Source organism: Rattus norvegicus, chromosome 20 (genome assembly GCF_036323735.1).
Source record: "Rattus norvegicus strain BN/NHsdMcwi chromosome 20, GRCr8, whole genome shotgun sequence".
Classification (NCBI taxonomy): Eukaryota; Metazoa; Chordata; class Mammalia; order Rodentia; family Muridae; genus Rattus; species Rattus norvegicus.
Window position 1 is genome coordinate 7768090 of NC_086038.1, and position 27538 is coordinate 7795627.

At 50.4% G+C, this 27538-nt stretch overlaps 2 protein-coding genes across 2 annotated transcripts in view; one reads left to right on the plus strand and one right to left on the minus strand.

The window, feature by feature from the left end:
• The window catches only part of Cmtr1 (cap methyltransferase 1), a 60502-nt gene extending 43804 nt beyond the window's left edge, over positions 1–16698 (plus strand). Inside the window, exon 24 of the mRNA XM_039098717.2 lies at positions 15801–16698. Coding sequence (XP_038954645.1) covers positions 15801–15831 — 31 coding nt within the window. The 3' untranslated portion in view covers positions 15832–16698. The remainder of the gene's footprint in view (positions 1–15800) is intronic.
• Ccdc167 (coiled-coil domain containing 167) lies at positions 336–15092 on the minus strand. Its single transcript, NM_001109548.1, has 4 exons — positions 15015–15092; positions 1992–2086; positions 1757–1809; positions 336–1020 (listed from the first exon to the last, which is right to left on the minus strand). Exons 1-4 carry the CDS (start codon positions 15054–15056, stop codon positions 917–919), a joined length of 294 nt encoding a protein of 97 aa, NP_001103018.1. The 5' UTR covers positions 15057–15092; the 3' UTR covers positions 336–916.
• Positions 16699–27538: the final 10840 nt, after the last annotated feature.

Here is a 27538-nt window from a genome sequence, read left to right on the forward strand (position 1 = left end):
GGTAGCACTGTGACAATCCAGGATCAGTCTGTGTCACTAACATAGTGAAGACTTCAGACCAATTACTGTCGCTAGACCAGGGACAGGAGAAAGGAGCTTCTGCTGACTCTGGCTAGCCTCCCTCCACAAGAGGTCATGTTCTGCACTGAGGAGAGGCTGAGTCTCCATGAGCTCCAGGGAGAATTCTTTCCCCTGACCATCACATACTGTGCTGGGCTGAGTGTCCAAGGCTGCACCGTGTGTATTTGCTGCATTCTTCCTCCCTCAGGACCCTCTTCTGAGAGTGGAGGTAGGGTAGAACCTGGCCGCTGCTCCTGACTGGCCTCCTCCTTGTCAGTCCCATCCTATTCACTGGCTGTTGTCACCACACGTCAGTCTGGTCATTGCCATAGCTCTTGCTGGCACTAGTACCTGCAGGCCTCCCTGGCCCTGCCTGCCTGTCTCTCTCTGGAAGAGGAGATCATTCCACATGACCCTGAACCTCCACTTCAAGCCCATATCACCTTTCCCGTGCTGCATTTTCTTCAGTGGGAATCACAGGCCCAGGGCATGGGGCTGGAGCTGCAGGTGGCTTGGCTCCTGCCCTCACAGCTGCACGGCTCCCTCCCTCCTGAATTGTACACAAAAATTTTGGAACATCCCTTCATCTTTGAGACTAGAGTGCCTCCCTTGCTAACCCTCGCCTAGTCAGCAGGAAGTATTTATTTACTCAGTAGACAGCAGGGCCTTGGGCTCTTTATTGCCCTTCTCTCTCTCTCTCTCTCTCTCTCCTAAGCAGTAAGGAGGAGTGCCATGCCCTTCTGCCACAGCTGCTGGGAACCAAGGGGAAGGCCTCCAGCTCTGTCATGAGCTTGAAAGGCTGCTCCGTCCCTGGGTAGGGAGTAGAAGGGAGCCTGCTTGGCTGAGGATGGTTGACTCACATAGTCCAGTAAGCATAGAGCAGGGCGAAGACTATGAAGATGGCCACCGAGAGTAGCATGTTCTTCTGGTTCTCTTGTCGAAGCAGCTTTAGCTCCTTCTCTGGGAGGAAAAATATGGAACATTGAGGCCACCTAACTGCTTCTCCCCTCAGCCACTGTCACCCCAAAACCTGGCTCTGTCCTTGACCTGCCTAGACCTGTAATCCTTTAGCTAGACTTAGACCTGAGAGCAGGCCTGACTTGCTCAACCATGCCTCTGTGAGTGCAGAGCACAGAATGGTCTGTGAGAGGCCGCCCTGGAAGCCATGGCTGGGAGCCTCTGAAGCTAACTAGACGGCATCTGCTATTCCTTAGTGCATTCATACCCAGCCACCACTGTGTACAGCTTCTACCTTGCAAAGGCTAGACGGACGTCCTGGCCAACACCTCTACCTGTGCAATGGACTGAGAGGAGAACTGCCGGCTGGCTTTGGGCTGAGCAGAGGTGGGATAGACACATCTGAGGAGCTCTCTGCAGACCACAGTCCTAGCCTTAGGGCAAGGGGTACTGGGCTCTGCCTCCAGCACCCAGAAGGTGGCAGCATTGCTCCACCCACAATGCCTTTCCTGCCCCAAGTAAGGACTGTCCCCACCACTCCCAGTCTAGGTTGTTCTGGTGGGGTGGGCATGAGATGCAGAATCCAGTGTCTGGATGTGGGCCTTTCTTCTGGAGAAGGCCCAGAGACACCCCAAAGAATACGGCCCCCTTGCTACTGCTTCCTTCTTTGGACAAAAAAATGAACCATTTTCTTGACAGGTGGCAGGACCAGGCTGGCCAGAGGAGGGAACTTTCTTACCATATTTCGAGGCTTTGTTCATGAGGGCGTTTTTCTCCTTCTCCAGAGACCTCCTGTAAGGAAGGAGTTGACATCTCAGACCCTTTTTTCCTGTCTTACCCAGAGAGGCAGTAATTCTTGTCTGTTTGAATAAGGGGGTCAGTAGGGCACAGGATCTTAGGGCACAGGAGTTGGAGCTCCAAGTTAGGGACCGTTCTGCCTTGGCTTAGAGGGTTGTGATGGACAGATGTATTACCGGTCCTCAGGACTCAGCTCTGCCCTGTGGAGCTGGGAGGTCACGGCCTCCAGGTCCTTCCGACACTGAGACAACTTTTCCTCCAGCCCGTCAATCTGAAAGAGAAAGGCCCAGAGTTGAGGGACTCACCTCGAGGTCTCCCACCTACCCATGCACCCCATGTCTGTCCACGGCAGGGCCCAGCTTTGCTGCTGACAGAGTGCTTTAGGCTGAACTGCCAGACTGAGTCCCAGGAAACAAGAAGTGGCCATGCCTGCTTCTCACCCTCTGAACCAGCACAGGCTAAGGGTGAAGCAGAACGCTAGGGTAGCGATGTCTCGCAAGAACCAGTTGTTTCCCCAGAGCCTGGCACCCTATAGCACTTGCTCTACTGTGTACTTGAGGAGAAAAGCACTGCAGAGCCAGCACCAGGTCCCAAGCACTCCACGCGGGGTAAGAAGGGGTTAAATGTCAAGGGTGCTTCCTTGTAGATATCCTAACAGTCCAGTCAGTCTGTGTTGTCATGAGAGACATTTTCCTGAGACTCAATAAAAATCGGCGAAACAATGCAACTTAAAACCACTTCTGGGGGGGTTGGGGATTTGGCTCAGTGGCAGAGCGCTTGCCTAGGAAGCGCAAGGCCCTGGGTTCGGTCCCTAGCTCCGGGGGAGGGGGGGAAAAAAAAAAAAAAACCACTTCTGGGGGTTGGGGATTTAGCTCAGTGGTAGAGCGCTTGCCTAGGAAGCGCAAGGCCCTGGGTTCGGTCCCCAGCTCCGGGGGGGGGGAAAAAAAAAAAAAAAAAAAAACAAAAACAAAAAAAAAAAACACTTCTGGGGGTTGGGGATTTAGCTCAGTGGTAGAGCGCTTGCCTAGGAAGCGCAAGGCCCTGGGTTCGGTCCCCAGCTCTGAATAAAAGAACCAAAAAAAAAAAAAAAAAAAAACCACTCTGTTTCTCTCTGAGGTGGCTCTTGGGCAGGAGTGCTGCCTGTCACCAAGGCCAGCAAAACTCACCGAACAGGAGCTAAGCTCCTGAGAGCCCGAGAGCTGCCAGCCATAGCCTCTCCCCTTTGCCACTTCAGGGATGTGATCTCAGAGCAAATACCCACGCTGCGCGAAATGCTTTGTAAAACGCAGGCAGGACTGTCCACACTGAGTGCCAGGTATCTAAAGCGCTCACCTCTCTGCCTGGGTCTAGGCTGGCTGTGTGGAAGGCTCCGCAGGTCCCTGTAACACTTTTTCCATGTCTGGTTTCACCCAGCCTAACCAAACCCCCAGGAGAGACAGCAATGGAGGGAGTGTTCCCTAGACGGAATCTTTTCTGAGGAGTCAGTCACCGGCTCCCTTCTGTCCGTCTCAGCCCCACCTACTCCTGACAGGAGCTACCCCTGGAGAATCTTCCCTCCTAAGCAGGCTGCTGAGTCTGGATGTCACAGGCCACTAGTCTGGGGCTTTGAATCAGGAAAGCTAAGTCCCTGGTCAACAACAGCCACCTCAGGCAATCCTGGGTCAACTACATTGGTGAATCCACAAAAAAAAGGTCAACTCCTTTCCTGCAGCCGAGTCAGGAGGGCTCCATGGGATGGAATAACCTACAGAGTGTAGGTTACTGCGTGTTGACTGGACCACTTCTCTGCTGATTAATACCCCCTCAGTCAGCAGCCTGGGCGGCCCTCAGAGAAGCCACAAGCCTTTGAATGGCACTGTAGGGAGGAGAGCCAGGCTTAGTGATAAGAGTCTGATCCAGGTACTTCTGGCTGCCGTGACCACCGGGCCTCGAGAATGCCTGACTCTGCAGCTTCTTAGGCCGCCTGCCACCTCTGTGCCCAAGAGGCCTGGTCTGTAGTCTTCCTATTGGTGGCTGCAGTGAGTGGCATCTCAGTGTGGGTGGACTGAAGGGTTGGGGATGGGAACAAACTGTTAGGGGTTTATACTACTGACTTCGCAAAATCTTGGGCTCGCTAAAACACAAAAGCAGCTGTTCTTGCTAATGGAGCCTGCTCCAGATGTCCAATTCTGTCCAGTTCTCCCTGCTGTTCTCTGGGCAGGGCCCGGGGAGGAAAGGTTACACACTGCCATCCCTGAATGCCTCTGGAAGGTGCCCAGGTGCCCAAACAAGTGGTAATTGCCCCCAGAGCAAGGCCAAGCGCTCTTGCTGAGTGAGCTCTCACAGCTGAGGCTGTGGCCAAGCGGCTCGGACAGGGCCTGTGGGGCTGGCAGTCAGGGGCCTTTATCTGAACAAGCCCAATTTATTTGCAGTTACAACTGAATATCCCCACTTTCATTTGCCACTTTTTAATGAGGCTTAAATGGGCGAACACAAATCAAGGTTTTAGGGACTCAGTTCTGACCTCCCTCTATGAATATTTATGTCCTGCTGACAGTTCTGATTCCCTTCTAAATAGTAAGTTCTCTTTACAACTGCCTGTGGGCTCTGGGGTTGGGGGGGGCGGGATCCAGGGGACTGGGTGCTGAGCCTGAAGAGGCTTTTCAGCAAGCAGCAGATTCATCCTTAGAAGGGGACCAGACAACAGCAGCAGAGGGCAACATCGGAAACTGTAGTAATGGGGCAGAGTCCAGGAAGCAGGCTGTGCTGACAGGCAGGGATGGTCCTAAGGCTGGTTTTAGATGTGACTGGGGGCCACAGCGGTGGCTGCAGAACAGACTTAACCCAAAAAACAGGTCAAAAAGGCAAGAAAAGACCAGAAAAGGGACCTTACAGAAAATCCCCAGTTGGAGTGTCTGCTCTCATGAGCATGGGTTATGAACACAACAGCTGCCGACAGTTGTTAGGTCACTCCCTCCCTGCCCTCAGGCCAAAGGAAGCCAGGCCCAGCAGCTATGAGCTTTAGAATCAGAATAAGGAGACAGATCTCAGGAAGATTCTAGAAGAGTAGGGTCAGGGCTGGGTGAGTGGTTGGACTGAAAGCTGGAAGCTTAAACATGGGATATCATGGGAAGTGCAGCACAGGGCTCCAGCCGCAACTGGTCACTTGTCACATGAATGAGTGGCAGGCTCAAGCCTGCCTGTGCCTCAGGTGATGGACATCTCAGAGTTGAGAGGGTGATACAGGCGGGGTTTCCTCCCAGCTGCTGTTTAAAGACTGCTACTCGCTGGCTCTGTGGTGAGAGGAAGACCGTGAGGGCAGTGGGGTCAAGGGTGCTGGGGAAGCCCTGCTGCTATGGGTAGGCAGCAGTGGGAGGGAGGGATCCTCTTTGGCAGGAGCTGGCTGGTCCTTTGTCTACAGAAGGGCTGTAGGGACAGTGGGGTTTCTGCCCTCAGTCAGCCCACTGCTGGCCCAGAAGATGGCACATTGGCAAGTTATATAATCTTTTGGGGGGAGGGGATGATGCTGGGACAGGTTCAAGTGGCAGAGGCCAAGCTTGGGGGAACCCCTAGGGTGAGACAGTGAGACCAACGGAGCCCAGACAGAACTCAACGAGGCCCAGGGAAGTAGTAGTCCTCTGAGGAAATGCAGGCAGCACAGGGGACCTGGCAGCCAAAGGGTGGGGGTAGGATGGGTATCCTGGGGAGTGTGGCAGGATGAGGTTCAAACAAAGATGGAGCTATTCCAGTGGACAGGGAGGCCATGGGGCCACCCGGAGCACCTGCCTGGCAGAAGAGCGGCTGCTGGCCACTCAGGTGCTGAGACCAGCCTGGAACTAAAGGGGGCAGCATGGCCCTGGCAAGTGGGTGTCCCTGGTAGATTAAGAAACATCCATGTAGTGTGTTTACACCCAGAAACAAGGTGGCATCAAAGGGGAGAGAAACCAGTGGCTAAGCAGCTGGCAGTCTTCTAGAAGGAGCAGAGACCCTGAGACACAAGGGTGGAGCTGGAGTTTCTGAGCTAGCAAACTGGCACTGAGAAGCTCGGAGGCACCGTGTAAGCCCTGTGGAGCATCTGGTCTTGTAGAGACTGCCTGAACCCAGCAGGGACTGCGCAGTAGCTAAACCTGGCTGTGGAGGAGGGGAGAGGCACAACCCACAGGACTGACGGACAGTTACTGCATGTGAAGCCTGAACTGTAGTCTGGGTAGAACAGAGGCCATTGGATATCTGCATCTGAGTAGGACTCAAGCCAGCGGTGCAGCTTAGAGTGCTGGGAGGGCAGGAGAACCGCTGAGCGGCAGTCAGCGCCTCCTCGGGCTTCCCTCCCCAGCCCACAGCGGTGAGCACTTCTGGCTGCTCCAGGTGAACTCAGGCCCTCCCTGACTCAGGGATATAGCCTTACTCCCAGAGCTTTAGGCAGTCTCCCAGGGGTCCTGTGCACTGTAACACCACTGTGTTAAGAGAAGCTGTAAAATTCCTCTGAAACCCCAGGAGGCCATCTCCTCAGAGGAGGGAGCCTCCAGGAATCAAAGCCCCAACAGGCTCCTCAGAGGGACTCACGCCACTCACAGACAGCTGCCCCTGCACAGGTCAGGTCATGCCCCACAGGGTACCAGCCGGAGGGGAGCGTGGGCGAGAGTCAGCAGGAGCCACAGGCTCTTCAGCAGGAACTGAATACCACACTCAACAGATCCCCTGGACAGCAGGGAGGCAAGGCCTGGCCCACAGCCTTGGCCACCGCAGCTACCGAAGACCAGGCTCTGGACTGGGAAAGGGCAGGGGTTCCCCTGCAGCTTGGTTCAAGGCCACACCGCCCACTCTGTCTTCTAGGTTGGGAAGAAATTCCTGCCTCTCCTGGCTCCTGGGAGCTTCTGGCCAGCCAGTGACAGGATGCTGGGAAAGGGCTTGCCTGGGGGTCAGGCAGTGGTCACAGGGTCATGTCACACACATCTGGCCAGGAGCTGGCTGGGTACTGAGGACTTAGATTGTGTCATGAGTCTGGATGAGGACATAGGAGCAGCACTGGGAACCAAGAGCCCACAGGTGGATACAACACCTGGAACACATCTGCAGCACTGCCCAGGTGCCAGGCTCTGTTCTAGATGTGCCACACAGAGGAGGGAGACAACAGAGTCCACATCGTACAGACAGGCAGACTTCCAGTAAGGAAGCAGCTTACCCAGGTGTGTTCCCTAACCCCATCACCCCACAGTAAAAAGCTGTAACTCTGAGCCTAGGAATTAACTCCCGCCCCCATGCCCTAGGGTAGGCAGCTGCAGGCTTTCAGTCTGACTCTGCATCCACCTTGCAAAGGAGCAGTCACTCCTGTGCAGAGCCAACTCCCAGCAGAGATGGTTAGCAGCCTGGCAGAGGTTACACGGCTGCAAGGTAGTGGGACTAGGTCCCAGTCCCGTCTTCTCCAGCACCCACCCTCCATGAAAAATCCACAACCAACAAGGACTAGTGACGTTCAGAAACAAAGTCAAGCACGGCCCCTGAGCCTGTGGAAGTCAGCTGCTTGGGCTTCAACAGATCCTCCACTCAATGACCTTGTGCCTGGCTGTGCTGGGTCTCTTTTCACACAACAGATGCGCTGCCTGGAAGGGCCTGCCTGGAACCCAGTGCTGGGAGATAAAGGTGCCAGGAACCTGGCGTCTGTCTTCATACTAAGCTGACTGTCCCTTCACAAACACCCTCCCCCACACTGCCACGCTGTCAGAGTACCCTCCCAAAAGCACACAAAATGCCATCGAGTTTGGAGAAGGAAATGTGTGGGCTAGCAGTGCCTGGTAAACCCCATCCCCAAAGGGCATCAGAGCCTCCTCCTCTTCTAATTCACTGCCTGGGAAGCCGGTCCAAGAAATGCACTCACTGTCACATCAGAAGCCCTGGGATGTTTACTGCAGTGGGTAAAGGCGATAGACCGCCTACCCAGATGGTCCCTGGCAGTACCACCGGGACTTTCCATCTGTGGCCTCCAAGCCACACAGCCATGTCACAGGGGACAATGTACCTTATCTCTGAGGTAACCAGCGTCAAACCTAAATGGCTGGTCCCCACGACACTGGTTAAATGCTAATTTGCCATCGTGGAGGCGCTCAGGACTGTGGGTATGAAAAGCAAACCACCAGAGCCTCCCAAGTCACCAGGCATGGTGGGAAGTTTTTCCTCCAGGCAGAGCAGTGGAGAAAGAGAGCCAGTATCTCATAGGTGACCAGCCAAAGGGACCGCCCACCTGAACACTAACCCCACCCCAGCTCATGAGGACTGCCGGGGTCCAGGAGAGCTGCCAAGGTCAGCACAGGGAGGAGCTATGCAGCTTTGGAAGTCACTCTGCAGGCCAGACCTCGCCCTAAGCCTTCAGGTGCTCTAGGCCAAAATGGAATCTGGGGTCTGGTTTCTTTTCTTTCTCCCCAGATCTATTTTTTGATAAACTGGCAAAGGCTTCTCCATCGCTGAAAGGCTCAAAGCACTTCTCAAGAGCTGGCATCCGCCCCGTGCCTTATGAATTCATTAATTAAGATGCTGGCAAACAGCCACTCCACACATGCTGACATCCAGCAGTGTTAGGTAATGAGGTTTTAGTCTCCTGACCCCCGTTAAGTGGAGCGGTGCCAGATGCAGGCTGCCGAGAGAATCACCTGCCCAGTAGCGACCTGTCGCTTCCACCTGAGCAGGTGAGGCTCATTTAATAATGGTCAGCAGGCCCTGAAGGGCCCACATCCAGACTCTCCCAGCAAAGCAGCCCCACGTCAGTGCCCGACCCCCAACTCCACACCCACCTGGAGTCAACACCGCCTCCTGCCACTTAGGCCAATTGGGTCAGTACTTCCAGCCAGACACTGCCTCTCGCCTGTCTCCACAGCTCCTGCACAACTCGTCCCAGGGCTCCAAGACTAACAGTGGTTCATGCAGGCTAAACCACTTCTTTCTCAAAGCCCCCAGCTGTCCTTAGCCGCCTCATTCTGTCTGCTGAGAAGCAGAGGACGCTTACTGCGTCCCATGTGCTTTCCTGCCTCACTGGGTGTTAGCTGGCCAACACCCAGCCCTTCCGCTCAGCTCACTGCCACCGCAGGTGTGGGAGAAAAGTCCGTTGACAGCCAGGGTCACACACAACTCAGCTTTGGGCAATGAGATGCTGCAGATGTCACCGGGAGACCCTGGGAGTTGATGCTTGGCTAGTTAAGAGTCTTGATTTACGGGTGACTGTGATGGCTGAGCTATAGAGCAGCTGTCTTGTGACTATGGACAGTTAAGGGTGTGCAGAAACACTGGCCCTGCTATTAAGTACTAGCTACTGAACAGAGCTGAGCTTCCGCAGCAAGGCAGGAGCATACCCTTGTTCCCTATGGGGAGAACGGCATTCCTACAGGCATAAAGACACACACTCCAGTCTTCCCGACAGAAACTTTGCAAACGGACAGATTTGTGTACTAGGGACCAAAGCTAGCCAAGTTATCTCCTTCAAGATGTCAGCCGGGGATACAGCCCAGCGGCAGAGCACCTTCCAAGCATGCAGAGGGGACTGGGTTCAAATGCTAGTGCCGCAAAAGGGCGGAGGCAGCCCAGACTCCTACTTAGTAACTTAAGGCCAAGTGGCCAAAGGCTGCAGGACAGCTACCATCACAGTTCAGAATGAAAGCAAGTGTCCTATCAGGCCGAACTCCCCTGTCCATGTGTGTGTGTGTGGGGGGGGGGGGGTGACTTCGCGTCACTCAGAACCTAACACACAGTCGGTTGTTTCCGACTCGAGTCTCACAAGGAAGGAAGCCTGAAGGAGCCTCTGAAGGAAGCAGAGTTGGAGAGTTAAAAGGGCACCTGGCTACACCAGAGGTGGCCGCCTGGCACAGCTGGCCCACGGCCACCCTCGGGTGAGGGCCACCTGCTTGGTAATTGTTTCATTACAACGAGTAAGCGAGGGCCGTTTGCAGGTGCTGAGATCTCACTTGTGGGCTTTTATTGCACTCGTCAGATTAACAAACATTTTTGATTAAATCACCACTTCACTAGCTCAGAGCGAGCAACTTTTAATAAGAGGACAATATCTACGGCTGTGAGAGCATCAGTACACATCCAATACTCAAGACCCGCTGGGGGCAACAGAAGAGGGAGTGGAGAAACAGCCAGATGCCAGGTCTCTGCGAAGGCCCAGGGTTATACAGGTTTCGAAACCTTGAACATGCCAGCAAAAAGTCACCTTAGAGACAAGACTGAAGAAACCTACGCTCGCACGTTTGTATACTCCTGTACATTTGGCAATGTTTAAAACATCCATGCGGACATCTTTAAGAGTGGAGTGCTACTGAGGGAGTCAAACGTACTCAGGTTATAGCTCAGTGCTAGAGGGCTTGCCTACTGCGCTGGTCTCTCTCCTGCTAAATCACAGCTGATTCTCCAGTCACAGGTGACTAGAGCTACCCCATTCTCGATACAAAGCAGCTCACAACCAGTCCCGATCCAGTTTTGTACTTGCCCTGAAACGTGCCCTTGGTTTCCGGGCTCCCACCCACAGCTCCCTAAGCTTTGATCACGAATGGTATTTCCAGCCCAAGGTCCCCAGTGCTGCCACAGTCCTCCCTAAATACATTACGGTCAGGTGACCCATGCTTTTGGTCGAAGTTCCACTCTGGTTTACTGTTGCTGTGATAAACGACATGACCAAAAGCAACTTGGGGAGGAAAGGATTCATTTCAACCTAAGGCTTATAGTCCATCTTGAAGGGAACTCCAGGCAGGAACCTGGAGGCAGGAGCTGATGCAGAGGTCATGGAGGGTGTTGCTTCAGGGCTCTTGACCCATGGCTTGCTCAGCTTGCTTCCTTATACAACCCTGAACCACCCAACCAGGGCTAGCACTGCTCACAGTAGGCAGGGCCCTCCACCTCAAATCGTTCCTCAAGAATATGCCCCACAGATCAGCCCATAGGCCAATGTGATGGGGGCAATTTCTTGAAGGTCCTTCTTCTTAGACGACCCTAGTTTGTGTCAACTTGACAAACACCTTGCCAGCACCCTACCATGTATAAGGCTGCAGATATGGGTAGATCTGCTTCCATATGAAGCACTAAGAGAATACACGCTGCGTCAAACTCAAACACTTCAAAAGCTGACGGTGTAGCTCAATGGTAGATCACTTGCCTAGCAGGCAGGCAGCCCTGGGCTCTAACCCAAGGGCAGGTAGATAGGTAGGTAGATAAATGGATGATTGATCGATCTGGGTTGGCCTGACAGAAGACAGACATTCCTGCAATCGGAAGCAGGAAGGAGATAGAGTTAGATGGTGGAGAGGAAGGAGCCGCTATCTGTCCTCAGCCACCTCTACCAGGCACGCTCTGGGCAACTGACAGCCTCATGGTGAGAAAAGGTGTGATCTGCTCTATGCCAGCCCCTTCCCCCTGGTTCTCAGGCTGCAGCTGAGTATGTTGTCTCTTAACTGACGAGCCCAGCCCTTTCCCCAGCTGCTCTGGCAGGCAGCGGGGAGTGTACCTTGGTTTGTAGAAATAGTGGGTCCTTCACGTGGTGGGCACTCCCTCTATTCTCCCCTTGACGAAGAACATACCAGTAGGGTGGTCCTGCTCTTGCTGATAACATGGCAGAACCCTGGCAAGCGAAGGGCTGTGGACTGAACATATGTGGCTTCCTCTTCTTACGAAGAAGGGGGTTTTGGGTTTTGAGATCTCTCTCACTATTGTCGTCTACACTGAGATTGAACTCATGAGCTTCCTATCCCAGCCTCCTAAGCGAATGATTAGTTTTAAATAAGGTCTTACGGGAGCTGCTACACTCGTACCGTCCATGGCTGCTTTCCTAGTAGGACAGACTGATTATATGGCCACTGTATTTTTTGTTTGTATAGTATCTGAGTCAAGATCACATGAGTTGGGCTAGGATGGTCTTGAACTCCTGATCTTCCCCTTTGTTTCCCAAGTGCTGGGTTCACAGGCACAACACCACATGTCACCATAACTAGCCATAACGGTTTTGCTTATATGTTTGCACACCACATACATGTCTGGTGTCCAGAGAGGCCAAAGAAGGCATCAGATCCCCTTGAACTGGAGGGAGAGAGAGATTCTGAGCTGTCATGGGGATGGTGGGAACCAACCCTGGTCACTGCAAGAACAGCCGGTGCTCTTAACCACTGAACCATCTCTCCAACCCCCAGTACTTATATTCTTTAAAACTGAGCAAACACAGGGGTTGGGGATTTAGCTCAGTGGTAAAGCACTTGCCTAGCAAGCACAAGGCCGTGGGTTCGGTCCCCAGCTCCGAAAAAAAAACAAAAACAAAAACAAAAACAAAACTGAGCAAACACTGAAGTGGGCTGGGCTCCCTCCCATAAAGCCGTGGTCAACATTTTCATCAACTAATCCACACATGGTGTTCTCTGATGTGTGTTTCTGTTAAAGAGATCTCACTTAATAAGTGGACGGTTCTCATTAGCGTTGAACCCACTGCCCCAAAAGGACCACGTGGTGCCGAGTCGTCTCATGCCTGGAGAACGGCTTATCTGACTAACCGATTGTCCCTCCAAGCCCCATCACAGTCCTGGAACACTAGACAGCACTTCAGCGCCATGCTTACGGTCTCTTGAAGCAGCAAAATCACCAATAAAGAGCACAAAAATGCAAAAAAAATCACAGCACTAGAAAGCCCATAAAAAGGACATCTGTTACGATACGACATACGACAGCTCAGATGGGGCAGAGCTGCACTCGCTCAGCCTCAGCTGGAAATGTGGCTCTCAGGTGATTCAGCGCACAGTCCCTTTCTTTTTCCAAACATGCAGGCACTGATCTCAGGGCCACAGATATGCCACAGCCAGGAGGCAAATTTGGAGTCTGAATAAGACTGGAGAGAGTTGCGACTAGAGGCAACTGAGAGGCACAACGCCTAAACTAGGTACTGTCTAGCTCTTTCTACAAGGTCTACCGTCGTCTGCACCAGGGCTTGTCCATTCTTGAAGCTTCTGGGCTTGGGGTTTCTGTTACAGCAGCTCACTGTGCTCTCATACGGGCTATCAAATCTATTCCCCTGCCCCAGACACTGCCAGCTATTTCACCACGCACGCACACACATACGCACACACACTTGCTTTAGTTTTTTAGAAGACCATTCATGGTTCCAACAACTTTTTTTTAAAACCTACCAAGCAGGTCAATACCTAGGCAGGAAGACAGCGCTAATGCAATCATCTCTTGTTGCTAAAATTCCTTCCAGGAGAGAGACAATGGCTACCCCTCCTCCAAAGGTCCCAATGATGAACCGAGGTACAAGTCTAAGTTCACCCTAGTGAGTTTATTGGGCTTCTTTAGAGAAGGGGTGAGGGGCTACCTACAGGGGAGTCGGCGCTCCTCCCGCAACAGCCCACACTTGGAAGGCCTTTCTTTACCCAACAGGGATGAGGGCTTCTCCACAGCCAGTGAAATGGAGACTCCTCCTGTAGCCTGCCCTGGGGCCATGCACAGTTAAATCAGAGGTACACACAACAGGTGGTATAGGGAGAGGCTGGGCACTTCCTGTGAGAATCTGTGACCATTCCCAACCCTCCAAAGGTAAACTGTCAACAGGAACAGCTGAACCTTCTTAGATGTAGGTTGCTGGGCTCTGAGGCAGCCACACACAACACCTTTGTTAGCAGGGACATGTACAGCTTATCTAAAACACACACTCAGGTCCTACTGGGATGGGAGAAGTGGTCAGGACTGGAGAGATGGCTCAGCGGTTAGAGCACCGACTGCTCTTCCAGAGGTCCTGAGTTCAATTCCCAGCAACCACACGGTGGCTCACAACCATCTGTAAAGAGATCTGATGCCCTCTTCTGTACAGCTACAGTGTACTTACATGTAATAAATGAATAAATTAAAAAAAAAAAAGTGGGGCTGGAGAGATGGCTCAGTGGTTAAGAACACCCGACTGTTCTTCCAGAGGTCATGAGTTCAATTCCCAGCAACCACATGGTGGCTCACAACCATCTGTAAAGAGATCCGATGCCCTCTTCTGGTGTATCTGAAGACAGCTAGAGTGTACTTATATATAATAAATAAAATAAATCTTTAAAAAAAAATTTACAATTATTTATTAAAAAAAAAAAAAAGTGGTCAAACCTCCACTTCTGCAAGCTCTATGATGAGTCTTTGGGAATCGTTGAGCGGATAGGGAGCCTCTGAGAGGATGCCCCTAGGGCTGTCCAATAATTTTGACACTGAAGTCTGATGCTGTCTGTCATCTACAAACTCGTTGTGTCACCTTCCTAGGTGTACTGGAACACCTGTGGCCTAAGGGCCCAAGGCTGAACACGCAGCAGGCCTTCCTTGTAACTGAGAGAAAAATGAGTCCCACTTCCTGGATGCCCACCTGAGCATCATTCCCTGTTCAATCAGCTTCACCACTTTTAAGTCGGCTTCCACCTTTTCATCCCAGTCCCTCCTTGGGGCAAAGTGTTGCCCTGTATCATCCCAGCTGGCCTTGAACAATTTTACAGCCTTTGATCTCTGAGTCTATAAGCATGCACTACCATTTTCAACCCCTGGCTCCACGTGGACCCCGAGTCCTCTTGTCTATACACACTCGACAAACCTGGAAGGATTCATTCAGCGTGCAAGCGAGACATGCATCAGATGGCTTTCTTTCCAGGCACGACAAACTATTTTAAAGGCCTTCCCTAACACCAATTTTAGAAATCTTTGCAGATTTCCAAAGATCCCTAAAGTAATACCCAAGCTACCAGTTTGATACCCCATAGGAAAAACTTCCCATCTCCTGGAGACGTTTAAGCCACTAGTAATATACCGGATAATAAGTAGACGCGCGCTCATCCTTGAATCTTAGCTCCATGACGGTTCCCTCACCTACAAGTTCCCTCACCTACAAGGTACCCACTTGTCCCTTTCGGCTGAAGTCTCCTCTCAGCTTCCGCTCCCCTTAGAATACCCACTATAGTCGTCTGTCTTCTTTGGGGGCTCCCCCTGATCTCTGGGTTCTCAGCTCCTGCGCTCTCTAATTACTGCCTTCCTCATCCTGACCCTTCACCTCCGGGTCATGCCCCCTCACCTCAGGATGCACTCAGGGCCCTCTCCCAGTACAGCCTCTCCTAAAGCCACGTCGCCCTCGCTTCTTCCCTGTGGTCCTCGACCTCGCAGCTGCCGGGCCGATAGATGCCCCTGCGTCGGAACACAGCGACTAACCACGTGATCCCGAACCCAATTTCTCCCCTCACCTCCCGAGCGACGCCAAGATTCTCCCGCTTCTTTTTAGTCATATTGCTTGCTGTGTCCCCGTGCTGGACCAGCCCACTGAGTCGCACTGCGCAGACGTAGGTCCTCGTGCTCCTTTTTCATTGGCTGGTGCGGCAGAAAGAGGCGGGGCTACTGAAGGCGCCATCTTGTTGAGGGGCGCGCCCATCCTGCAGCGGCCATGTTTGTGAGGGGCAGCCTCTGGGGATAAGATGTGCAGGGAAGCAGTTTCTGCTCTGCCTGTGGGTGGAGACTTCTTTACATACTTGAGAGCTTTTTTTTCTTTCTTTCTTCTTTTTTTTTTTTCTTTTTTTTTTTCGGAGCTGGGGACCGAACCCACCCTTCTTTCTTTTTATTCTTTTTATTTTTTTTATTCATTTATTATATATAAGTACACTGTAGCTGTCTTCAGACACAGCAGAAGAGGGCATCAGATCTCTTTACAGATGGTTGTGAGCCACCATGTGGTTGCTGGGAATTGAACTCAGGACCTCTGGAAGAGTAGTCGGGTGCTCTTAACCGCTGAGCCATCTCTCCAGCCCCCTTCTTTCTTTTTAAACATCCTCTTTCTTCTTGTATCGGTCAGGGCATCCCTGCACAGGTTTTTAGGCTAACGTCACTCAAATTTTGTCGCTCCTGCGGGGCTCAGCCTGCAAGTCGTGTTTCTTAAGTCCTAACTTGAACCGCTTTGCCCTTTAGGATTTAATATGACCTTGCACTGTTGATCCTTTCTGTCTTCTTACTCATTATCTTGTTCTCTATTGAGACAGGCACAGCCTGCAGACATCGCAGAAGACATGAAGAGGGCAAGCCATGTGCATGTTCAGCCTGAGTATAGTGTTTAGACCTGTCGTCTTTGAGATGTTTTGACTATAACCCTGCCACAGAACAACTGCAACCAAAGTTTTACAAGTCAGTGCCTTATCATCTATCTGTTTTTGGTTTTGTTTTGGTTTTTTTTTTTTTTTTTTCCTTTTCTGTAGTCTATTTGATTTAAAAAAAAAAAAGTTAGCCTAGCATGGTGGAACATACTTGTAGTCTCAGTTATTTACGATGATGAGGTGAGAGCATTATTTAGAGCCCACAGTTTTGAAATCAGCCTGGACAACAATGAAACCTCAACAATTAAAAAAAATTTTTAATTAAAAAAAAATTCTGGTGTGGCAAAAAACCTAAAAATAGATGTGGTCTGCAAGAGTGGGGGCATGGTTCAAAAAACTGCCATAGATACCTCCAGGTAAATACATCCCATTCTTGTGCTGGATATTATCTCACAGGACAGGGTCTCCCTCTGCTCAGGGAACAGAGCAAACCACACACAGCTCTGTCCTTCCATGTCTCTTTCTAAAGATAAATTTGCCCTGGTGGGATTACTAGGTCACAGATGACGAGACCAGAATCAAATCTCCTTGTTTCTCAGTCAGTTATCTCTGCTCGTGAGCCCGTTTCTCTCTGTGAATAATAACCCCACCTCAGTGTTTGGAGGGAAAAAGTGTCTTCAGATCTGTGTTTTCTTCTTGATAGAGCCCTTGAGTGATGGGGCTGGAAGGGACCTGTGATACCATCTCGCTTGGCCGCCTGACTGCGTGCGACCCACAGAGGGAACAGATAGTAAATTCTACCTGAACAGGGTGCAGACTGTCAAAGTTGTTTAGTATGGTTCTCAGCTTAACAGCCGGCACAGGAAAAATCTTACTCAAGAACATTGTCTATCAGCTGTCAATCAACAGCCCTTATTGTCAGAGCACCCTTCCAGCATTGGTTCTGTCCCAGAAAAAAACAGACTCTGCTTCCCAATTATCACAGGCACTGGCCCAGGGGAGGTGAGAAGAGGAGGAGAAGCACTGTGTTCTTTTAGAAGTGGCTCCTTCTGTGTTTCTCTGGCATCAAGAAAAAGCCACAGAGCTCTGGGTGTGCCTCATGCCTGTCTCTTCTCTTCCCAGCTCTCGGCCAAGTCAGCAAAGAGCTCATGTTTTTTCAACAGACTTCCTCTCCTGGGTCAGATAATGGAATAAAATACTCAAGATGGAGGGCCGGAGAGAGGGCACCACAGTTAGCCCCAGCCTGGGACCTCGGTTCCATTCCCAGCATCTACACGGTGTTTAATGACAGCCTATGCATAACTCTAGCTTGATAGCATCTCCGATGCCCTCTTCCGGGGTCCTCGGACGCTGCATACACATGGCAGACAGACGAAACATGCAGGCAAAAGTCCCAAGCATGTAAATGAAGTAAATAAATCTTAAAAAAAAAAAAAAAAAAAAGCCAGGTGTTGGTGGCCTATGGCTTTCACCTTGGGAGGCAGAGGCAGGTGGATCTTTTGAGTTCTAGACCAGCCCAGTCTACAGATCAGGACAGCCAGAGCTACACACTGAGAATCCTCGTCTTGAAGGAAAGATAAAGACAATGGACTGGAACCGAAGTCTCCGAGGTTAAAGTGAAAGGGGGACCTTTAACAGTGAAGCCATGCTGGACCCCAACTACACCCGTGTCATCTTGCAGCTGTACAAAGTAGCAGTGAGAAGCAAGGTACTTCTGTTTTCCAGGCCTCCGTTCTCACATCCCCTAAGTGTCATCGCGCCAGGGGAGGGAAGGTCTCTGTGAGAGCCCCTAAGTAAATTTGCAGCTGCAGAGTGAGTGCCCAGGAAAGTCCCCACAACGACGTTGTCTTGTCTTGAGCCCGGTTTCTGTGAGCCTTCCTGTCCCTATAACACATTTGTTTCTTCAGAGTTTGAAGCAAGTACCCGGGGTGTGGAGTGGGGTGTGGAGTTCACTGCAGCCGGCAACCCCAGCATGCACAGCATCCCCTGAGGGGTCTGCCCTCTCTCTCTCACCATTTGTCCTTGAGCTGGGACCATCAGTCACAGTTTGATGTGTCAGGGTGACACAAACTATGCTGGTGGTGTGCTGTGGGTAAAAGCTGCAGGCACCCAGGTAATCCACTCAGTACTTAACTCACCCCACCCCACCCTGGCATGTTCGGGGACCTGGCTGCTATTCCCACGAGGGCTCGTCCCTGAGCTTTACTGACCTGGCAGTCCTCACCCAGGAGCAGATGGCGTCCTGGCGGATGGCAGTCTACATGTGAGTCTTTGTTCCCCAGGGAGCTGTGGGCCTGAGCTGCCCTTTTGAGTGTTTCTGAGTGGCTGAGGCAAATAGAGCATGTGCATTGGCAAATAGGAGACCCGGGTCACTTCTGGAAAGTTCTCATGGCACAGCCTTGGGCAGGTCAAGCCTCCCCTTTGGCTGTGATTTTCTTTCTCTGCAAAACAGACAGAGTAGAGCGAGCTTGTCAGCTTCGACAACCCACCATTCTGCTTTCGTGACCTTGTTGTTTGAAGGGTGCCCGGACATAAGGCGCTGTGATTAACTGGAAGGTAGACATATGCCGTAAGAACAAACTCATCATTATCCTCACAATATCTTTAATCCAGTTAGAGAGACAAACTGACAGCTCGAAGTAGCGAATGCCAGGCGTGGTAGAATAAAATGCCAGCTGCCTGGTACTTACTGTTGCTGCATTAGTGGTTCCAACAGAAGCAATAGAAGAATGCCATGGGCATCTGGGGTGGCTTGGCAGAGGCTCTAGGTCAGAGGGCACAGATGAGACTGCACTGGGCAGTGATGAGAGGGGATCCCAGTTGGCACGGATTGCCAGAAAGAGCCGTCTCCAACTTTGGGTAACAGCACTACAGAAGTTGGCCTCAGCCCAAGCTCCAGATGGTTCCTTCCGTCCTTCTCCTCTTTCTGGACTTGCCTGAACTGTGAGACCCGGGCTCCCATCCCCAGCAGTGCCCAGAAGGAACCTTTTCAGAGCAGGAGAGCCGCACCGTTCACTGTCAGAAGCACTTCAGGCAGGAAATGAAGAGTTTCCTAGGTAGTTTAAAAACACAGTGGGAGCTGATTTATGTTTAAACTTTATTCCAGGGCAGCAGATCACAGCCCAAAGTTCCAAGGCAAAGGCAGCAGTGTCTTTATGGGCTGCTCGGATGGGTTTCATATCTCTGTGGTTTTTATATGTTTCAGCTAAGTCAAGATGCTGAAACTTTTTTTCTTTTGCCCGCTGTACTTCGCCGGGGGAACCTTGTATAAACCATGGCTTAGATCCATTTCGACTCTGTTATAAAAACTAGATTTTTTTTTTTTGCTCATTTCTTTCTTTTTTTTTTTTTAAAGATTTTATTTATTTATTATATATAAGTACACTGTAGCTGTCTTCAGACTCACCAGAAGAGGGCATCGGATCTCTTTACAGATGGTTGTGAGCCACCATGTGGTTGCTGGGAATTGAACTCAGGACCTCTGGAAGAGCAGTCGGTGCTCTTAACCGCTGAGCCATCTCTCCAGCCCCTTTCTTGCTCATTTCTTATGTGGTGTCCAGTTCTTCGTCAAGTTAAATCAAATAATGACTAGAGAACCTAGAGATGTTGAAAACAGAAGAATGGGGGGATGGTTGAAGGCACAGATTCTTTGATCCATTGTTATCCATTCTCGAAGTTTTCGAAGACACAGTCTCATGTAGCCCAGGATGGCCCTGAACTTACTAGGTAGCTGAGGATGACCCTGAGCTCATGATCTTCCTGCCTCTACGTCCCAAGTGCTGGGATTGCAGGCATGTGGCATCAGGCTCAATTTTATGCATCAAACCCAGGACTTCACGCCCACTAGGCAAGCATTCCACCTCCTGAGCTAAACCTCCATCCCTCACTGGCCTCTTGAGAACATCAGCCCTGTGGTCTGGTCTTGGGGCTCCCGTGCCTTCTGCGACTGACGGAGCTTCCCATTCTCCTCAGACTCAAACCTGTCTTGGGATCTTGAGTTTCCACATTGTAGGTTTTCTCTGGCTTTGCCCACGTTCCTGTTGACTTCCCTTAGCTCCGTCACAGTATTTGTTGTCTCTCAACTTAAAAAACATTGTATTTTTTTTTAAAGATTTATTTATTTTATGTATGAGGAGTACACTGTAGCTGTCTTCAGACACACGAGAAGAGGGCATGGGATCCCATTACAGATGGTTGTGAGCTACCATGTGGTTGCTGGGATTTGAACTCAGGACCTTTGGAAGTGTAGTCAGTGCTCTTAACCGCTGAGCCTTCTCTCTAGCCCAAAACATTGTATTTTTATCGTGTGCAGGGTTTTGCCTGCATGGACGACTGTGCAGCATGTAGGGGCCTGGTGCTCTTGGAGGCCAGCAGAGAGCCTTGGATCCCTCGGGACTTTGTGAGCTGCGGTGTGGGTGCTGGGAACTAGATCCTGGTCCTCTGAAAGAGCAGCCAGTGCTCTTTCCTGCTGAGCTATCTCTGAAGTGCCACAGTATCTATTTTTAGCTCACACTATGATGAGCATTCCACTAAGATACCTGGAATCCTTTTTTGGGGGGGAGGGGAACACAAAGGAACATGAATAGATAAATAAATGCATCCCGTGTTTGTAACTGTGACACTTCATTCTTCCTAAAGCGGTTTCTGTGTCCACTAGCTCTGTGGGTAAGGAAAGGAGAGATGGCTTAGACACCCCCATTTTGCAGAAAAAGGAATGGGGTCCATCTGGTGGCCCCGCGGAAGAGGTCAGAGACGCTCCTTCTGCGTAGAGGACCAAATGGCTTCCTGTGAAGAAGACAAGAGGATGAAGCTAGCAGATAATTAGATGGCTTTAAAAACATCCCTTGAAATGTATTTATTTGGGGTTGGGGATTTAGCTCAGTGGTAGAGCGCTTGCCTAGCAAGCGCAAGGTCCTGGGTTCGGTCCCCAGCTCCGAAAAAAAAAAAAAAAAAAAGAAAGAAATGTATTTATTTAGTGCGCGTTCAAATAGGTGTGCGAGCATGTATGCGGACGTCAGAAGACAACTTGCAGGAGTCAGCTTTCTCCCCAGTGGCTGTTAGGGATCGAACACAGGTCATCAGACTTGGCAGCGGGTGCCTTTGCCCACTGAGCCACCTCATCCCACCTCAGCAGACTCTTAGCAGATGTTGATGCTCTGGATGGAGATAGTAACTTTGAGGCTGCCTGTTGGAAAGTGTCTACATCTCTCCTCCGCTGACTTTCTCAGGACACAGCCATCTCCACCATCACATAGGTGGCAGTTGACCAATCTAGGCTGTCAATCATGGAGCCACATGCCCACTGTATGGTGATTAGGGCCAAGAGAGACCACGTGACCTCAACCTAGCCAATCACAGCCCTTCCTTGAGCTTTCCCACCCATCTGTATTGAGGTGCAATCCTTTCCTGCTGGAGTGACTGAAGTGGATTCACGTAACTGCTGGCAGCAGTGTTCTCTTGTCATTGAAAAGAGACAAGGTTCTGAGGAAGCAGGTGGCATTTGGTACAACCTAGAGAGAACCCTGGGGATGGTAAAAGCTGGGATCCACATGACTCTGTCTCACCCTTGTGTTGTGGTAAAAAACAAACAAACGAACAGACAAAACGGCAGAACCAGTTCCTGCGAGTACCCTGGCGGTCGCTACTTCCGGCTCCAACGGGCCATTGGAACTAGTGCTAATTTATCTCAGTGGCTCAACCCTGCCCCCATCTACCTTCTGACCCGCTGTCCACGAGCCATTCCAACACAGTGCCCTGTCAGGCCATCCTGCCCTCACTCACCCCTCTCTTGGCTGGTTTCCACCATGTAAGGCATACATCCCAATTCCATGTCCGTCTAGTGCATCCGGCCACCATACTCTCTTGAACTCAATAAAGTTGCCACATGAAAGAACACACCACACAATGTCCTCTGATCCAATTGATAAGATATAATTTGCCCATCTGGACAGTACAAAATCCTCAACACACCCATCCCTTGAGAACAGTCATAGCAACCTGTAATCTGTGCAGAGAGGAATCTTAACATCCGTTGCTCAGCTCCTTCCTCCTCTGCCTCTCTAAAACTTTTCTCCCGCCCATCCTTCCTTCTCGTCCAATGACAGGCCTCGTTCTATCCTGTACCTGCCTTCACCTGCATAACGACATCAACCTGCACCCTTGCCTCTTCCAGAATGCACACCAAAAAATCCCTACTCTTGGGCTGGAGAGATGGCTCAGCGGTTAAGAGCCCTGACTGCTCTTCCAAAGGTGCTGAGTTCAATTCCCGGCAACCACATGGTGGCTCATGACCATCTGTGATGGAACCCGATCTTTCAGTGTACCGTGAACTTACATAAAACAAACAAATAAATCTTTAAAAAAAAAATCCCTACTCTTACTTTTCGAGATGGGTCTCATGTAGCCAAGGCTGCCCTTGAACTCACTGTGTAGCTGAGGATAGCCCTGAACCAATGATGCCGCTGTTAGTCCCTGAGTGTTAGATTATGAGAGTGTGCCATTTCACCTGTTTATGTGCAGGGTGTGTGTGTGTTTGTGTGTGTGTGTGTGTGTGTGTGTGTGTGTGTACGTGTGTGTGTGTGTAGTCAGGGACCAACTTGGTGAAGACAGTTCTTTCTTATGACCATGTGGGTCTGGGAGATTGAATCAGGCCGTTAGGCAGCAAACACCATTACCCATTGAGCCATCTCACGAGCTCCAATTCCCACTTGTGAGTAGACTAATTTGAGCTGGATTTCTTTCTTTTAGAGTCTAGAGATTTCTTCTTTCTTTCTTCCTCCTTTTTTCTTCCTTCCTTCCTTCCTTTTTTCTTTCTTTCTTTCTTTCTTTTTTTTTTTTTGCAAAAACTAACCAGACTTTTATTTATTTTTATTTTTTTTTTTTTTTGGTTCTTTTTTTCGGAGCTGGGGACCGAACCCAGGGCCTTGCGCTTCCTAGGTAAGCGCTCTACCACTGAGCTAAATCCCCAGCCCCTATTTATTTTTTTTAAAGATTTACTTATTTTTATTTTATGTATCTATTTGGCTTCCATGTACATATCTGCACCGCGAGTGTGCCTGGTGTCTACGGAAGCCCGCAGGTAGCATTGGATCGGCTAGAACTGGAGTTATGGATGGTTGTGAGCCGCTGTGTGCTAGGAGCTGAGCTCCGGCCATCAGAAAATGCTCTCACTGGCTGAGCCATCTCTCTTGCCCCTTCCCAGAGATTTCTTGAGTCACGTGGGTTTTTTTGTTTTGGTTTTTGGACTGCGGTTCTTTTTCATTTGTTTCCTTCTTTCCTTCCTTCCTTCCTTGCCTTTTCTCCCCCATAAATGATGCTCCTGAGGCCGGAGAGAAGGCTCGGCTATCACAAGCACTTCCAGAGGACCCGGTTTTGGGTCCCAGCATCCACGTCCGTTAGCTTGCAACTGTCTGTAGTTCCACCTCCAGGGGACTCAGGTGTCTCTGGCCTCCCAGGGCACCTGTACTCACGTGCACACACCTGCATGTAGATTTACACAACTATACCTAACCTAAAAATAATAAAAATAAATGCTTTTTTTTTAAACGATGTGTCCTGGAGCTCAGGCTTTGGTCTCCCAGACCCGCAAGTCAAACCCTCTGAGTTCAGTTTTTCAGTAGCATAGACTTTGGGGAAACAGTAACAACCATACCGTTCCTACAGTGCTGTTCATGAGGTGATGCTGGGTAAGCCATTTAACCCGAGAGTCTCAGTCCCTTCATCTGAGACATGGGGACATGAGGAGGAGAAGAGCTACTTAATTAGGTGCATTTGTGATGAAAGCCAGGGTGTCACACACATTAAATGCATTACACTGACCTACATCCCATGGCTTCTCTATTTGACCTTTTGACACAGGGTCTCACTGTATATCCTGGGCAACTTTTGCTGGAATTTTTTTTTTTTTTTTGGAGCTGGGGACCGAACCAAGGGCCTTGTGTTTGCTAGGCAAGCGCTCTACCACTGAGCTAAATCCCCAACCCCAAAGGAAAATACTCTTTTTTTTTTTTTTTTTTTTTCTCTTCGGAGCTGGGGACCGAACCCAGGGCCTTGCGTTTGCTAGGCAAGCGCTCTACCACTGAGCTAAATCCCCAACCCTACTGGAATTTTTTGCAGTAATCCTTCCTTCGCCTCTCTAATGCTGGGATTACACCATGCTTAGTTCTTGTTAAGATTCAGGAGTGGGGGTTGGGGATTTACCTCAGTGGTAGAGTGCCTAGCAAGCGCAAGGCCCTGGGTTCGGTCCCCAGCTCCGGAAAAAAAAAGAAAAAAGAAAGATTCAGGAGTGTTCACAAGCACCCTGGAACCTAAAATAGCTTAGAATACAAACCGACACAAAATGTCAAAATATTACAAGATTAAAAAAAAAAAAAAAAAAAAAAAAAAAAAAAAAAAAAAAGGCCAGAGGCGGTGGCACACATCTTTAATCCGAGCACTCAGGAGGCAGAGGCAGGCGGATCTCTGAGTCAGAGGCCAGCCTGGTCTGCAGAGAATTCCAAGACAGGCAGGGCCACACAGAGAAACCCTGTCTTGAAAAACAAACCAACCAACCAGCTAACCAACCAGGCAAACAAAACAGCTTCCATTTCATGGCTCTCGAGGAAGAACGTTACAGACAGCACTGGGTCCTGACGTTAAAGGTCAGACATTTCTGATTGCCGATAGCCACCACAGCATAAACATAGCTGAATTATTTTGCATAACCTTACGCTCACTCTCTCCAACATCCCCGTGAGTGGGACAGAACTTATGTGTCTGCCAAAAGAAAGCTGGTGTTTTGCAGGCGCGATGGCCCCGCCCAGGCTAGACAGTAAGAGTCTGGACTGTTGGAATCGAACCCAGAGCTGTCTCCTTTGGGCCGCACTTTCCAAATGACAGCAGTGCTGGCTGCTGTCAGGAAGCCAGTTTAGTAGCTTATAAAGGACACCGTCCCTGGAGGCACAGAGTCCATTAGAGAAGCCAAATCCTTTCCGAAGGCTGCTCAGTGAAGACAGAGGATGGGCTCTGGAAAGACGCCCAGAGCAAAGCCTGCTTAAGCTGGCGTGCCCAGGCACCTCCAGCCAGTGTCTACCCACCCTCTTCTCTTCCCTCCTGCAGGCTCCCAGCACCCACATCTTACATACAGAAGTTTCTGGAACCCAGACTGTCAGACCCAGGGCTAATAGAAGTCTCTCTCCCTCATCCACAGAACACACGTTTATTTAAGCACCCACTGTATGCAAGGCATAGGCAACGTAATGGCTCAACAGACACGAATCACTCTCTCAACTACAGAACAGAAAGGCGGGTCCCCAGAGGGATGATTGCTTCCTTCCCTAGAGACGACAGAGAATTAGTAACTTTCTTAAAGAATCCTCTAGGAAGGTCTGTATTCCTCAGGATGGTCTCGATCTCCTGAGGCTGATGTGCGCAGGACTTCCTGGTCACAGCTGATTGGACCGCAAGATAATAGCTGACTCAAGCTGGGCCAATCAGATTTTACCTTTCAGGGGTCTGACTCCCGAAGGAGGAATGGTTAAATCCCCGGGAGTGGAGTGGAATTATACAAGAGGTTAGAAGGCGCCGGACATGGGTGCTGTGGAACAAACTCAAGTCCCCCGGAAAGAGCAGTGTGTAGTCTTAAGTACTGACTCATCTCCTCAGTCCTATTTATTTACTGTTGTTGTTACTGTTGTTATTTTTGATTTTTCGAGACAGGGTTTCTCTGTAGAGCCCTGGCTGTCCTAGACCAAGTTGACTTCGAACTCAAGAGATCCTCCTATGGAGCGCTGGGATTAAAGGTGTGCGCCATCACCGCCCCGTCTAATTATTAATTGTTGACAGAGTATCTCTGTGTAGTTCAGGCTATCCTCCAACTCACAATCCTCCTGCTTCAGCCTTCCAAGTTCTGGGATTACAGTTGGATACCATCACGTTTGCCATAAGAGTAGTCAAAATAGGGGGTTGGGGATTTAGCTCAGTGGTAGAGCGCTTGCCTAGCAAGCACAAGGCCCTGGGTTCGGTCCCCAGCTCCAAAAAAAAAAAAAAAAGAGTAATCAAAATAGGACTGTGGACCATCTGCTGACAAGATGACTCAGTGAGTAAAAGTACTGGTTGACAAGCCTGTTGACTCGCGTTCGATTCCTGTGTCTCACACGCAGGAAGGAGAGAACCACTTCTGGAACAATCGTGCACGCGCGTACACACACACACACACACACACATTAATTAATTAATTACAATTAATTAATTAAAACAGAATTAAAGCAACAAGACTTAGGTCCAGCTTGGGTTCAACAGAGGATTCCCCGGCTGAACCTCATGCTTTCTCATCATGCTAACTGGGAGAGAAAATGGTCTCCACACTGACTTCTCAGAACCTAGCCCCTCACATGACATGTGACAGGCTACGAGGTGTGGCAGCGCAGAGTGGAGGAAGCCACAAGCCATTGTGTCAGCCTGACCTCTCACCAGCCCTGTGTCCTGATGGGTTATCGCCCTCTGACCACTAGCACCTGATCTCCATTTTTCACAGCCTCCAATATGCATAAAGCACTCAGAAAAGCATGGGGGAAAAAAACCCCTTTTTTTTCTGTGTGGATAACATCTTTTCTTTTTAGTTAGAATTTGCCGGCAGATCTTTGCCAGCACGGCCTCAGAGGTGAGCTTTTTCTCACATCTCTCTAGCCACTTCCATTCCCCTGAGATCTACCTTGGACTGATCACATCCCCCACCCCCATACCACCCCCGGAATAAAAACAAGTTGTATTCAAAGCCTTTATGGGCCAGCCACATAAAAAGCTGTCTCTGCCTTCGTACAAGCCTTGATGTGTGCGTTGAACTTTTGACGAGGTGTCATGTCTGCTCCTATGTTCCCCCGGGGCAGGAGCCGACCAGCTGATTCAAATTCTCATCAGACGTTTCTTTCTAGTTGCCGCCTAAGCACCTACTGTGCGCTGAGCTCTGAGGTGGGGCAGGATGAAGGGACAGTTTGCAGAGCATCAGACAGACACGATGCAGCATAGGTGTTTGAGGACATGCAGCCGGTGTTACACTGAGTCTGTGGGCGTGGTTTGGGTAGGCGTGAAGGATAGAGGCCCAGCGGCAGGAACCACAAGAAGGAGTTGAACAGGCAATGTAATTTCACACCCATCAGCTCACAGACATCTGACAAATTCAAGTGTTGACAAGGATGTGGGGCCGTGGAAACCCCGTGACATGCGCGGTGGAGTGCAAATTGGTACAAAACTTTAGGAAACAAATCAGCACTAAAAAGTTGAAGGTGCCAGGGCCTGGGGATATGGCTCAGTCGGTAAAATGCTTGCCATGGAAACACAAGGATCTAAGCCTGACTCCCAGTATCCACATAAAAAGCCAGACATGTTGGGGAGGTAGTGACAGATACCGAAGGCTTGTTGGCCAGCCCATCAAGATTAATAGATGGGCTCAAGACACATGCACATGGGGCTGGAGAGATGGCTCAGTAGTTAAGAGCACTGACTGCTCTTCCAGGGGTCCTGAGTTCAAATCCCCGCAACCACATGGTGGCTCACAACCATCTATAATGAGATCTGATGCCCTCTTCTGGTGTGCCTGAAGACAGCTACAGTGTACATATATATAATAAATAAATAAATCTTTAAAAAGAAAAGAAAAAAAAAGACACATGCACATACGCACGCTCGTGTGTACACACACATGCTCATGT

Bases quoted from the DNA above. Each gene is read 5' to 3' on its own strand.
- Ccdc167 (NM_001109548.1), bottom strand. From the start codon at position 15,056: ATGACTAAAAAGAAGCGGGAGAATCTTGGCGTCGCTCGGGAG. The intron at 2,087-15,014 runs GTGAGGGGAGAA...TTTCTCTTTCAG, and splicing joins ATCTTGGCGTCGCTCGGGAG to ATTGACGGGCTGGAGGAAAA. The intron at 1,021-1,756 runs GTAAGAAAGTTC...TTTTCCTCCCAG, and splicing joins GAACAAAGCCTCGAAATATG to AGAAGGAGCTAAAGCTGCTT.